The 12,706-nt window shown below is 52.9% G+C and overlaps 2 protein-coding genes across 2 annotated transcripts; both read left to right on the top strand.

Annotated features, from left to right (window-relative positions):
* Positions 1 to 2,492: 2,492 nt before the first annotated feature.
* Positions 2,493 to 2,987, top strand: LSCM1_05466 (uncharacterized protein; the record flags this gene model as incomplete). Its single annotated transcript, XM_067322929.1, has 1 exon — positions 2,493 to 2,987. One exon carries the CDS (start codon positions 2,493 to 2,495, stop codon positions 2,985 to 2,987), a length of 495 nt encoding a protein of 164 aa, XP_067179564.1.
* Positions 2,988 to 4,127: 1,140 nt separating this feature from the next.
* Positions 4,128 to 6,452, top strand: LSCM1_05465 (uncharacterized protein; the record flags this gene model as incomplete). Its single annotated transcript, XM_067322928.1, has 1 exon — positions 4,128 to 6,452. The coding sequence occupies one exon, from the start codon at positions 4,128 to 4,130 to the stop codon at positions 6,450 to 6,452; it is 2,325 nt and encodes a 774-aa protein (XP_067179563.1).
* Positions 6,453 to 12,706: the final 6,254 nt, after the last annotated feature.

Raw genomic sequence — 12,706 nt, 5'->3', positions numbered from 1 at the left:
GCACGTCTTTAGAAGTTGTTGTGGTGAGAATGCCGTTGAACCTCGAACACCGTCGCCTGCCGAATGCGGTGCAGCCGGCCTCGGAGCAGGCAGCTGGTAAGTGGTAGTCTGGAGGAGTGTGCGTGCGCCCCTGCCGCACGCGCCTGTGCCGACCTGCGTGTGCGCCTGCCCGAAGGCGGCGCAGCTCGGGTGGGGTGCGCTGGAGCAGTGTCGGCGTTGCGGTGATGTGTGACGGTGCAGGCGGGTGGAGGGAAGCGACACGTGACGCGCGGCGGGCAGGACGATGTGCGCGTGCTGTGCGCTGTGTGAGGGTGTGCTCCTCCCTTCACGAGACCGCTGGCCCTATTGCACCGGTCGCCAACGTCGCGGCGCCGTCCTCCGGGCGTTCATGGCGCGCTCTCGTGTCTCGCGCCTGCTCCGTGTCCTGCCGTTGCGGCGCATGCTTTCCTTGCTCTGACCTCGACTTCGTGCGTTGATGTATCTTTCCCCCTCTTCGAGGCCGAGTGCCTTCCCCACCAGGCTGTCCCATGTCTCTCGGCCTCTGAGCCGTGGCGAGGACGGGCCAGCCTCTGCGGCCTCTCTCTCTAACTTTGCGCGGAGTGAGGGGGGTGGGGCAGTGCGCAGGCCGCCGCGCCCCCCTCTGAGAGTATCGGCGGTCTTTGGGAGTCCGCATTTGTGTTTTTTCTCTTATGTGCCCGCGACAGTGTGTGCGCATTTTTTGTCTTTTGCTGCGCTGTGACGGATGGCCGAACGCTGAACGTCTCTGCGGCCGCCCTTTTCCCTTTTGTATTTATTCTCTCCTCTGTGCTTCCTGTCAGCCCGCCGGACTCCCCCGCCGGGTGACTGCGAGCCCCTCTGCCTCTCATCTTTTAATTTCTGGCCCTCTGGCCGCCTCCCACCTTTACCGGGTGGATCAGACTGTGCTGCAGAGAGCTCCTCTCCGAGTGCGTCTGTATGTGCTGATGTATACATGTGTATAGAGTCATGCATATATATTAACAGGCATGTGTGTGTGTGTGTGCGTTTGTGCGGCTGCAAAGTACCGCGCCGCGCTCGAATGGCCTTCTCTTTAGCTTTGTCTCAGCCGCTGCCTTGCGGCTCCTCTGCGCTCTCGCCCTCTCTGAGGGGATCGCGAGATGACCTATCTGCAGTGGGCGACTTGGCCTCGGTCGGTGCGGATCATCTCCATCACACCGCGTTCTCGCCGCTGCTCTCGTTGGACTTTCTGCCGCTTTACTTTCATTGCCGCATCGGTCTAGCTCTTTCTCTATCTCTCTCTATATAAATATTCCCCGATGTGCCCGCTCTATTGCGCTGCGGATGCACTCTGTTTGCCCTTGTGCTGCGTGTCTCTCTCTTGGTGTGTGCGCGCGTGCGCCGGCCTACCCTGGAGCCATCTGAAGAAGTCTCTCCTTCTCTCTGCACGACCACGGGTCAACTGATGGCAGGGGACACCTCTCAGTGCGTCGGGTGGGGAGCGCAGCACGGGCTCTGTGGGCGCTCCAAGAGGCACGCAGGTGTGGGTCCCTGCCGCAGGTCGCGTGCGCACCTGTCCTTTCAGTGTGTCTTTGCTCATCACGCGTGGGGCACAGCAACAAGTCTGGCAAGACTGCCGAATCGGCAGTGCCAGGGGCGCCGGTGCCCACTGCATGGGCTACGGACGGGGCCACCGATCTCGGGCGCCAGCCGGCACCCACCTCCCTCCCACCCCAATCGCACTACGAGGTGCGACGCGGCGGGGCACGACGTGCCTGGGTGCGAGCGTCCACACATCAAAGAGAGCGCCTGCTGAGCTGGTGAGGCGACGGAGGGGACGGCGTGGCATGCTGACAGGGTGCAAAGCCTCGGCGCGTTCCGACGTCTAGCGGGCTGCCGTGTTGCTCGAGGTTGCGCGGCATGTGCCCGCTCCTTCCGTTGCTAGCCGCATGATAGACGCCACCGCCTCCGCTCTCGAGCAGGACCGTGGGCGCGGCCCCGCTTGGATCGCGGCGCGCAGTCTGTCCAAGTCGGCTTGGTGTCAAAGGCGCCGCGCGTCTGCGCAGAAGAGGAGGAGGAGCCGTTAGGTGCATGACTCGAGTTGGCGGCCGGCCGGCTCGCCCTGGACCACGGCGATGCCGCCTCGGTGCAGCAGAGGGGGAGGGCGGCGCGAGCTGTGGATAATTAGGCTTATATTTAGTGGTGATTGTGCTCGGGTGCCCTGTGAGGAGAATAAAAAAAAAGGTAGTTTTTAGCGAAGGTCTTTTGGGCGCAGTTGGATGTGGGTATATCTTCTGCGGCCGTATGACTCTTAATGCAGCCATGTGCATATCTTTCTTCTGAGTAGCGATAATGCTTTTCCGGTATTCTTCTCTCTGTCTGCTTTCTTTGTGAATGATGTTTTGCAGTTTAATCACTGGGTAGAGGCGGCTTACCAAGAGCGTTCCAGTTAGCGAAGGGCCCTCGTTTAGAGGACCTTTTTATTATAGGCGGTACAGTTAGGTGCGTACCAGGCAATGCGTGCGCGAAAGTCGCTGTACTTTTTAGTTGGCGTGCTCACCCTCTCTATCTGGGCATTGCTAGGGAGAGCATCGTTGCTAATCGAAGTACCTCCTGAGCAAACGTTTTTGCTGCAGCGGCGTCATATTGGATCGAGCGACGAGGAAACACTTCGTGCTATCACTCGCGGGCTGCCGTCGTCGTCGACTCCCAATGCATCCCTAGACCACCTCAACTCACTCTCCTCTAAGGAGCTGAACCAGTTAATCCGAGATCGTGACAGTGAGTGCAGGGGCTGTGTGGAGCGCCGAGATTTGGTGCAGCGGGCTTATGAAGTGCAGCAGCTTCCGACAATGGATGAACGTGTGGCATGGCAGCTAACTGTGTCTGATCGAAGACTCATGACATTTCCGGCACGCCTTGAAAACATGGCCTTTGTCTCTAGCGCTCTTTCCAACACCGATTGCAGCATTTACAACCAGACCATTTACTGCAATTTGCGCCATATTTGATGTGAAAACTGGTGAACAACCGGGCAGTCCTCTTCCCTGAGCATACGTTCGCTGTCACCTTCGTCGTTATGGTTTAGTTCTTTTGAGGGCAAAGGACACTTCTATGTCTCAGTGCTGAGACCGTCTGCTTCCTATCCGACAATACTTGAAGCGGCGATTGGTCGGCTCAGCCTCTTCCACACAGTATTTTTTGCCGCTTTGCTGGCACTGTTGTTCGCGAGTGCTTTTTTGTCCATCTTGCCCCAAAAGGTCGATTGTGTGTGTGTGTGTGTGTGTATGTTGGTGTCAGCGCGAACTTCACGCTTCTCTATGACGTATGCATTGGCAGTGGTGAGTACATCGGCATGCTTTTCTTCTTTTCCCCATTAGGCGCTCTTCTCTTTCCTCTTTTGATTCGTCGCGCACACTCCAAGAGTCAAGCACGGCTTTCGTTCGCTTGTTGCATGTCTCGCTCACTCCCCTCTTTGCTCAGGTTCCGCTACCGTTGCTGCCGCTGTGGCGAGCAGGCCAGAAATCGGAGACACAACAAGAGAGCTAGTATACCTCTATTGCATTTCATACTCTACTTGATTTGTCAAACTTATGGTTCCCGGAGATATGGGCTCGATCGATTCCGAGGAGGATGGCATGAAAAAGAAAACAAATATTCTTCTCCATGGACTGCATAGCCCCTCTACCACTCGTCAGCGGCATAGGGGCCCACTCAACGACTGCAGCAGGATACTGTAGCAGCACCGGCCAGCAATATAAACATGCCAAGCACTCATAGCTATATCCCGGACGACTCTCTCTTTTTCGCTGGCCCACTTCTCCTTGTCATGCAACGAGGTCCTGATGCTATTGATCTCCCTCTCACTCTTTTTTTCTCTCCATGACGCTCCATCACTTACTTTTGGGCGTCCCACTGTACTGGGCCAAAAGTAAAGCAGCTTCTAACTCATCTCTCTTCTCGGTTCGCGTTCTAAGTGTGTCTGTCTGTCTGTTTGCCACTGCGAAGATAAAAAGACCCCGTCTGACCTCTCGCTTTCCGTTGCGGCCGTTGTACTCCCATCTGCCCTTCTGCCGAGGCTCTCGGGTGCACATCAGCCTACTACACTTGTTTGTTCGCCTTCTGTCCGTGCTTTTGACTTCTGCGAAGCCATGGACCGTGCAGCAACCTCTGATGCGCGAGCGCGCAGCAGTCTATCCAAGGCACAGGAGCACTTGAAGAGCAATGACGTGAAAGAAGCCATCGATGCCCTCTCGTCACATCTGCGCTTCAACCAAGTCACACCGGTGGGGTTTGAATGTCTCGAGCTCCTGGCGGATCTGTGTCTTACACAGGAGAAGCTGGAGCCCGTGAAACTGATCGAGGTGCTTCGGCGGTGCCGCAGCGGGCTTCGTGGGTCGCAGCATGTGGAGGAGAGCGTGCAGCGCATCGTAGACTCGGTGATGATCCGCATTCGTCAGATGTGTGCGCGGGCAAGGGAGCGTGCAGAGGCAATGCAAACCAATGCCACTGAAGGTGACCGCATGCTGGCTGCATTGAACGGCATCTCCCTTGCTGCACTCGCCGAGAAGCGACACATCATCCCATGCCACGCCGCGCTCCGCCGCCTCATCCGCCATTTCTGCGGCAACAATACCATTGGCTTTGCCAAAAAGCTGACATTTATATACAACAAGACAGTCCGCCAGTTTCTGTCCATGTGCAAGGAGTTCAATGCATCCGCCTGTGTGCTGGACATCTCGAGCGCTGTGTCGCGCGCTGTGTCCCACATGGCGCTCGACCACCTCCATGACCATGACGATGCGGCGTCGCGCAACGCCGTGCAGGAGTTGCTGAAGGAGCGTGCTGCCTTCCTGACTTCCACGTCGGCAGTGACTGAGACCGTGGAGACGCTGTGCTGCCTACTCAACGACATCTGCAGTCTTCGGCAATACGGTGGCGCCTTTGACGTTCTGTCGTGTTTAAAGCGCGTGTGCGATAAGGTGCAGCGAAACGAGGAATTTGTCGATGTGGTATCTGGCGCCTATGAAACAATGAGTGACATCTTTTGGACGTGCTCGGTGTACAACTATCACGCATACTGCCTCTCCGTCGCTGCATCGATGAAGCGACAGGAGAAGCGCGGCCCCCTTGCTGCTCGAGCTGTGCTTGCGTCGCTGTGCGTGGCCGACGGCGACATGGAGCTAGACCCGTTTGGCCACTACCGCGAGAAGAGTGCCCGCATCGACGAACTATTCGAGTCGCCCGTCACAACAAAGACCAGCCTCATCGCTAACCTAAAGACAAAGGGGGTGTACACGCTGGCGTCGCACGAGATTATGAAGATCGCCGCGAACCTGGAGGACCCCAACTTCTCCGACTTTACTGGCCTGCACAAGAGTGTGACGGCACTCACGACAGCCAACAGTGACCTTGCTCGCTACGGCAACGAGCTACACAAAGTGATTCTCCGGTACCAGCTGGAGGTCCTTTCCGGCAGTTGTAACTACGTGGAGGTGCTCTCTCTCGCTGCGTACAACGGCAACCTGACGGCGGCCGAATACGTGAACAACATCGAGCCCGTCATCCTTGGGGACGATTCCGTTTCTGTCGATATCGACACACGCACAAACACGCTATCGTTCAGGGACTCGTCAAAGGCGAAAATGCTGAACTACTTCAACAAGATCGTGTCCAACGTGGTCACGATCCCCGCCTCCGCGCTGGCGACGACGTCGGGTCGTTACTCCGACTTCACTCATGTTGCCGCCTCGTCCTCGAAGAGGCCAGTGATACCGTCGGCTGAGGATCTGGAGGCTGCACGTGCGCGAAGCAGCAGCATTTATGCTCTGCAAAAGGCTTGCATGAACTCCAAGGCAGAGCGCATTGAAGAGGCGAAGAAGAGCGAGGACAGGAAGCGCGAGCAGGCTGTTGCAGAGCGCCGCGAGCAAGAGGAGGCAAAGAAAGAGGAGATGCGCAAGGCCTACATCCACAAGCTGTACTCCGAGTATCACGAGCGGCAGCGGCAGGAGAGGGCTAAAGAGGTGCTTCGGAAACTGCGTATCAAGTACTCAGGGTTCAAGGTGGACGAATCTATTGTCTATCGCAGTGCCGCAGGCTTCGAGGATGAACTCACACGCCTGCTTGCCGCCTACAAGCGCCGAGCCATCGACAATGACCGAAAGGAGATCTTGCAGGCAAACCTCTACGAACGCGCTCTCCGCGCGCTAGAGATTCCAAAGCGCAAGGAGTACGAGGCCGCGAACGCGGAGCGCACCCGTGCTGAGCGTGCGGCCGCACGTGAGAATTACCTTGCGGAGCACCGGCGTGAGTACGAGCGCCGCCAGAACGAGAAAGCTGTTCTCTCCAAGTTCCTTCACGATGCAGACGAGTTCGAGCGCACGTGGCGCAAGCGTGCGAACGTCGATAAGCCGTCGAAGCGCGACGAGCAGCAGCGTCTGCTTGAGGAAGAAATGCGGCGCCTTGGAGCTGAATAAGATCGGCTCAGGTCAGGGTCCGAGTGGGCTCAAGAGAGCAGGAAAAAGCAGAGAACGCCGTTGGTGTCGTAGCGCCCGCGAAGGAATCGTGTCACGCTCTGAACGCATGCATTGCCGACTTTCTCACTGCCACTCATCTTTTCGCCACTGCCCATCTGTTGCAGTATCGCTCGTTTGTTGCCTTCTCTTTTCGACTCCTCTCGGCTTCCGATGCCCGCTTTTCTTTCTCTTGTGCTTCTGACCAACGCAGGCCACACTTCCACAGCGCATACACGCACTGTAGCGCTGTGATGCGCGGATGCGCCTTTATGCCTCTCGATGCTTTCCGCGTTCTGTGATGTTGTCCACGACTGTGCGCACAACTTCTGTTGGAGGGGGCGTCTGTGCTCTCGTAGGCGGCACGCTTGGCAAAGCGCATGTGCGGGTATGAGTTTTATTGCTGGGTCTTTTTTCTCTTCTAAGTAAAGTTCTCGAACGCCCTGCAGGGAAAGGGTTGATTCCATGTCTCTTTGGGGCTTGAGTGGTGCCGATGTTTCGCTGCCTGTTTCGATGTGTCCGTGTCGAGTAGGCCTCCATTCCATCTGTTCTTCCTTCGAAACTCACACGCCCATTCACGCAGCTGTTGTTCTTTCTGTTTTCTCCCTGTTTCGTGCATGTTTCGTCTTCTGAGGTGCTGATGAGGACCCGTAAGCAACTAAGTGACCACTAAATATGGCGAGCGCACTGAAAGATGATGACTATCAAACCGCAATGCGGAAATATCAAATGGTAATGCTGTAACAACAGACAGAGCCTCTGAAACCCTTTGTGAGCTCACCTGGTGCTTGTGATGCAAAGACATTGGGTCCAGAGACGTACAGCTGCCATGAAGTTCTTGACAGGAAAGCTAGCGCGCGAACACACTCACCCTGCGCTTATGTCACGTCTCCACCAGCCTTGTGCAAGGGCCAAGTTTCTAATTCGTTTTTTCGTTTCCATACGGAACGCTCGCTTCTCACGTAAAGGGCACATCGGCGCCGTGAAACGGCGAGGAATCGGATTTCTGAACATCGATGCTCTATACAGATGATGTATTTGTGGAGAACAGATGACACATCTCTGCCGTAAGGACTCATACAACCTCAAGAGTCTCTCTTCCTCTTTGAATCCTCAGCTATACTCTGTTGATATTCACTTGTTTTTCGCGCGCTTGCCTTCTCCGCGTCAGCCCCACACATCTGCTCTGCCTGTGCACATGAACTCAACCATCGAACTCATTGCTCCAGATCACCAGTTTACTTGCCGATGTCCACTACCAAGCAATCTGGAACAGAGAAGCACAGGTTCTCTGCTCGAACGAGGCAGATCTGCTGACTGAAGTGTGCACCTTTGCAGCTGTGAAATCGAACATGAAGTTAGCGGCCGCCCCATCCGAGCACGCATATATACGGAAATGATCGTGGGCAACTGTCACAAGACAACCCTCATAGTCGAATTGCCAAGTGACGGTTTTCCGTACAGATGGCGCTCTTCTCGAACCTTCCTATGACTACCAAACACTCATCTCTCTCACCCGCTCGCGGCTCCGAAGGCGCGGATTACTGCTAAGCGCAAGGGGCAGTGCGGCCGTGGGGGCCCTTCGTACCACCTCCTCCAAAGTGCTAGCAAAAGTGAGGGCACTGCACATGACGCATGCCAACGTGACGCAGGCACCCGTTAAGCCAGGTGTGCCGAAGCAGCTTGGAGCAACGAGCATCCACAATGCTTCCTGTTTTTTACGCTTCGTCACCCCACCGCACGAGACATAGCTGCACTCGCTTTGCGTAGAGAACTACAACGAAGCTACGTTTCACCTCCTTTGCAACCTATCTGACCTTACTTACCTCCGATTAGCGCGACTTTCAATGGCAGTGATTGACGCCAGAGAGATCGCCTGTGCCACGTTGCTGGAAGAGCTTTGTGGAAGTGATTCGCCGGTCGAGACACGTGCTGGCGTGGTGGTGTGTGAATTCGTCCCACGCGTCCACTTCTATGCTTGCAAGAACTTGCACTGTCTTGCGCCGCTGGCGGCCGCGCTCAAATTGAAAACACTTAACGTTTCCTGGACCGGTGTGCACAATGTAAGTGGCCTCAACATGTGCGCGAAGCAAAAATAGTGAATTTCGAGTCGCGTGAGCAGCTAATAAGCCTTTCTGCGTTCGCTGGTGCCCCCATGCTGGAGACGATTGAAGCGCGCTCGGGTGCCGTAGCCTACCTCGATGACCTTTATACCTGCCCTCAGCTGTGATGCGTTGAGATTGATGGATGCCAGCACCTGGAAAGCTTAGCGCCGCTCGCGGGAGCGTCAGCTTTACCAAAGATCCACGTAGAAGCAGTTGGTGTGCACGACACTAATGGCTTTGACACACCCCCTTCGCTCCATGGAATCGACTTGGGCGGCTATTTGCAGCTAGAGAGCCTCGCGCCGCCTGACGTGGCCTTCGCTTGTAGAACAATAGACGCGCTTCCAGGTGCTGTGCAAATTCTTGATGGCCTCAACGCTCGTCTTGCCCTCGACATAGCTTACTTGAATGGAAGTGAAGCGGCCAGGATCGTGAAAGCGCTTGCTGGTGCACCAAAGCTTCGGGAAGGACGACAATCTTCTGCAGTTGCTAGATCCGAATGCTTTTCCTCTCGGGTCAGTGTGAGTTAATCTGATGCCTCCTTAATCATCGCCCCTGACACCTCTTGCTGTTGTTGAGCGCGATCAATGCATCAATTGACCTACCTCACTTCCTCCGATGGCCTGCTTCTAGCGCTTCCTGCAACACTGAAAGCTCTCGTCTCCGCTAACCTTTCACGTTTTTCTCACCAATGTCAGCGAAGCTACCGGCGAGATTGCTCTCTTTCGTGCCACAAACTACAATTCGGTCTCAGTGCCCTCTTCATTCCATCTCCGTCTCGCGCTGTGGAACGTGATCGACTCAACTTCTGTTTTAGTCAGTCTTATGTGGTTTCTCCGGTGATCACCTACAGCGATGGAGAAGCATTTGTGCGCGAATGAGCGCAACATCTAGTATTCACCTGTCTCCCTTTCGCCTTTTCCTGAAGATTCATCACGAGTGCACACCTCCACAAATACCTCTTTCCTCATCCTTTGGCAACGCGGGTTGCGCTCTCATGCACTTTTTCAGCGCCACAGCCATCAGCGGTATCTATGGGGAACTGGTAGAGCACTTCTTTCTGCTCCACTGCCCGAACATCTATTTTTTTCCTTTACCCGCTCTATGACAGCTCTTGTTGCTGCACACAACACAGCCTGCCTACAAGGCTCTTCCATTACCTCCCACGTGCACGCCATCTATTCCTTTCCGCTCTTGACGTTCTTTAAAAACCTTTTCACTACGGCGTGACCTTTCATTTTCCTCACTGTTGATGACTTCTCGTCTGCAACATCACGATTATCTTGCGAAGCATTAGACGCGAACGTTTGCGTAAGAAACAAAAACACCCAAAGCCCGAACTAGGCGACCAACCACTATCACGCTCTCATTTACTTGCGTACACGAACTTTACAACCCATGCTCCCATCCTTCCTCCGCCAAAGAAGCACACATTGCCCCCTTTTCATATTCTTTCGCAGTGATAGTGGTATTAATCTTCTTACTTGGTACGAAAACCAGTGCACACTTGAAATGATGCCCTTCACGTTCAGAGCAGTCTTCAGCCTTCTAGATCTGCAAAGCGCACCTTCTATTTGTTCATCACGGGCACATAAGCCTCAACAAGAGTGGACTGCGCCTCCATTCTATCTCATGGCATACGAATGGTATCAACAAGGCCACTTCTAACCTATGAGACACCAATCGCATGCGAACAATCTTGCGAATGACTTTCAATAAGAACGCTAGGTTAAGGGTTAAGGGTTAAGGGTTAAGGGTTAAGGGTTAAGGGTTAAGGGTTAAGGGTTAAGGGTTAAGGGTTAAGGGTTAAGGGTTAAGGGTTAAGGGTTAAGGGTTAAGGGTTAAGGGTTAAGGGTTAAGGGTTAAGGGTTAAGGGTTAAGGGTTAAGGGTTAAGGGTTAAGGGTTAAGGGTTAAGGGTTAAGGGTTAAGGGTTAAGGGTTAAGGGTTAAGGGTTAAGGGTTAAGGGTTAAGGGTTAAGGGTTAAGGGTTAAGGGTTAAGGGTTAAGGGTTAAGGGTTAAGGGTTAAGGGTTAAGGGTTAAGGGTTAAGGGTTAAGGGTTAAGGGTTAAGGGTTAAGGGTTAAGGGTTAAGGGTTAAGGGTTAAGGGTTAAGGGTTAAGGGTTAAGGGTTAAGGGTTAAGGGTTAAGGGTTAAGGGTTAAGGGTTAAGGGTTAAGGGTTAAGGGTTAAGGGTTAAGGGTTAAGGGTTAAGGGTTAAGGGTTAAGGGTTAAGGGTTAAGGGTTAAGGGTTAAGGGTTAAGGGTTAAGGGTTAAGGGTTAAGGGTTAAGGGTTAAGGGTTAAGGGTTAAGGGTTAAGGGTTAAGGGTTAAGGGTTAAGGGTTAAGGGTTAAGGGTTAAGGGTTAAGGGTTAAGGGTTAAGGGTTAAGGGTTAAGGGTTAAGGGTTAAGGGTTAAGGGTTAAGGGTTAAGGGTTAAGGGTTAAGGGTTAAGGGTTAAGGGTTAAGGGTTAAGGGTTAAGGGTTAAGGGTTAAGGGTTAAGGGTTAAGGGTTAAGGGTTAAGGGTTAAGGGTTAAGGGTTAAGGGTTAAGGGTTAAGGGTTAAGGGTTAAGGGTTAAGGGTTAAGGGTTAAGGGTTAAGGGTTAAGGGTTAGGGTTAAGGGTTAAGGGTTAAGGGTTAAGGGTTAAGGGTTAAGGGTTAAGGGTTAAGGGTTAAGGGTTAAGGGTTAAGGGTTAAGGGTTAAGGGTTAAGGGTTAAGGGTTAAGGGTTAAGGGTTAAGGGTTAAGGGTTAAGGGTTAAGGGTTAAGGGTTAAGGGTTAAGGGTTAAGGGTTAAGGGTTAAGGGTTAAGGGTTAAGGGTTAAGGGTTAAGGGTTAAGGGTTAAGGGTTAAGGGTTAAGGGTTAAGGGTTAAGGGTTAAGGGTTAAGGGTTAAGGGTTAAGGGTTAAGGGTTAAGGGTTAAGGGTTAAGGGTTAAGGGTTAAGGGTTAAGGGTTAAGGGTTAAGGGTTAAGGGTTAAGGGTTAAGGGTTAAGGGTTAAGGGTTAAGGGTTAAGGGTTAAGGGTTAAGGGTTAAGGGTTAAGGGTTAAGGGTTAAGGGTTAAGGGTTAAGGGTTAAGGGTTAAGGGTTAAGGGTTAAGGGTTAAGGGTTAAGGGTTAAGGGTTAAGGGTTAAGGGTTAAGGGTTAAGGGTTAAGGGTTAAGGGTTAAGGGTTAAGGGTTAAGGGTTAAGGGTTAAGGGTTAAGGGTTAAGGGTTAAGGGTTAAGGGTTAAGGGTTAAGGGTTAAGGGTTAAGGGTTAAGGGTTAAGGGTTAAGGGTTAAGGGTTAAGGGTTAAGGGTTAAGGGTTAAGGGTTAAGGGTTAAGGGTTAAGGGTTAAGGGTTAAGGGTTAAGGGTTAAGGGTTAAGGGTTAAGGGTTAAGGGTTAAGGGTTAAGGGTTAAGGGTTAAGGGTTAAGGGTTAAGGGTTAAGGGTTAAGGGTTAAGGGTTAAGGGTTAAGGGTTAAGGGTTAAGGGTTAAGGGTTAAGGGTTAAGGGTTAAGGGTTAAGGGTTAAGGGTTAAGGGTTAAGGGTTAAGGGTTAAGGGTTAAGGGTTAAGGGTTAAGGGTTAAGGGTTAAGGGTTAAGGGTTAAGGGTTAAGGGTTAAGGGTTAAGGGTTAAGGGTTAAGGGTTAAGGGTTAAGGGTTAAGGGTTAAGGGTTAAGGGTTAAGGGTTAAGGGTTAAGGGTTAAGGGTTAAGGGTTAAGGGTTAAGGGTTAAGGGTTAAGGGTTAAGGGTTAAGGGTTAAGGGTTAAGGGTTAAGGGTTAAGGGTTAAGGGTTAAGGGTTAAGGGTTAAGGGTTAAGGGTTAAGGGTTAAGGGTTAAGGGTTAAGGGTTAAGGGTTAAGGGTTAAGGGTTAAGGGTTAAGGGTTAAGGGTTAAGGGTTAAGGGTTAAGGGTTAAGGGTTAAGGGTTAAGGGTTAAGGGTTAAGGGTTAAGGGTTAAGGGTTAAGGGTTAAGGGTTAAGGGTTAAGGGTTAAGGGTTAAGGGTTAAGGGTTAAGGGTTAAGGGTTAAGGGTTAAGGGTTAAGGGTTAAGGGTTAAGGGTTAAGGGTTAGGGTTAAGGGTTAGGGTTAGGGTTAGGGTTAGGGTTAGGGTTAGGGTTAGGGTTAGGGTTAGGGTTAGGGTT

Source organism: Leishmania martiniquensis, chromosome 17 (assembly GCF_017916325.1).
Source record: "Leishmania martiniquensis isolate LSCM1 chromosome 17, whole genome shotgun sequence".
NCBI classification, from domain to species: Eukaryota; Euglenozoa; class Kinetoplastea; order Trypanosomatida; family Trypanosomatidae; genus Leishmania; species Leishmania martiniquensis.
This window is presented reverse-complemented; position numbering and strand designations above follow the sequence as displayed.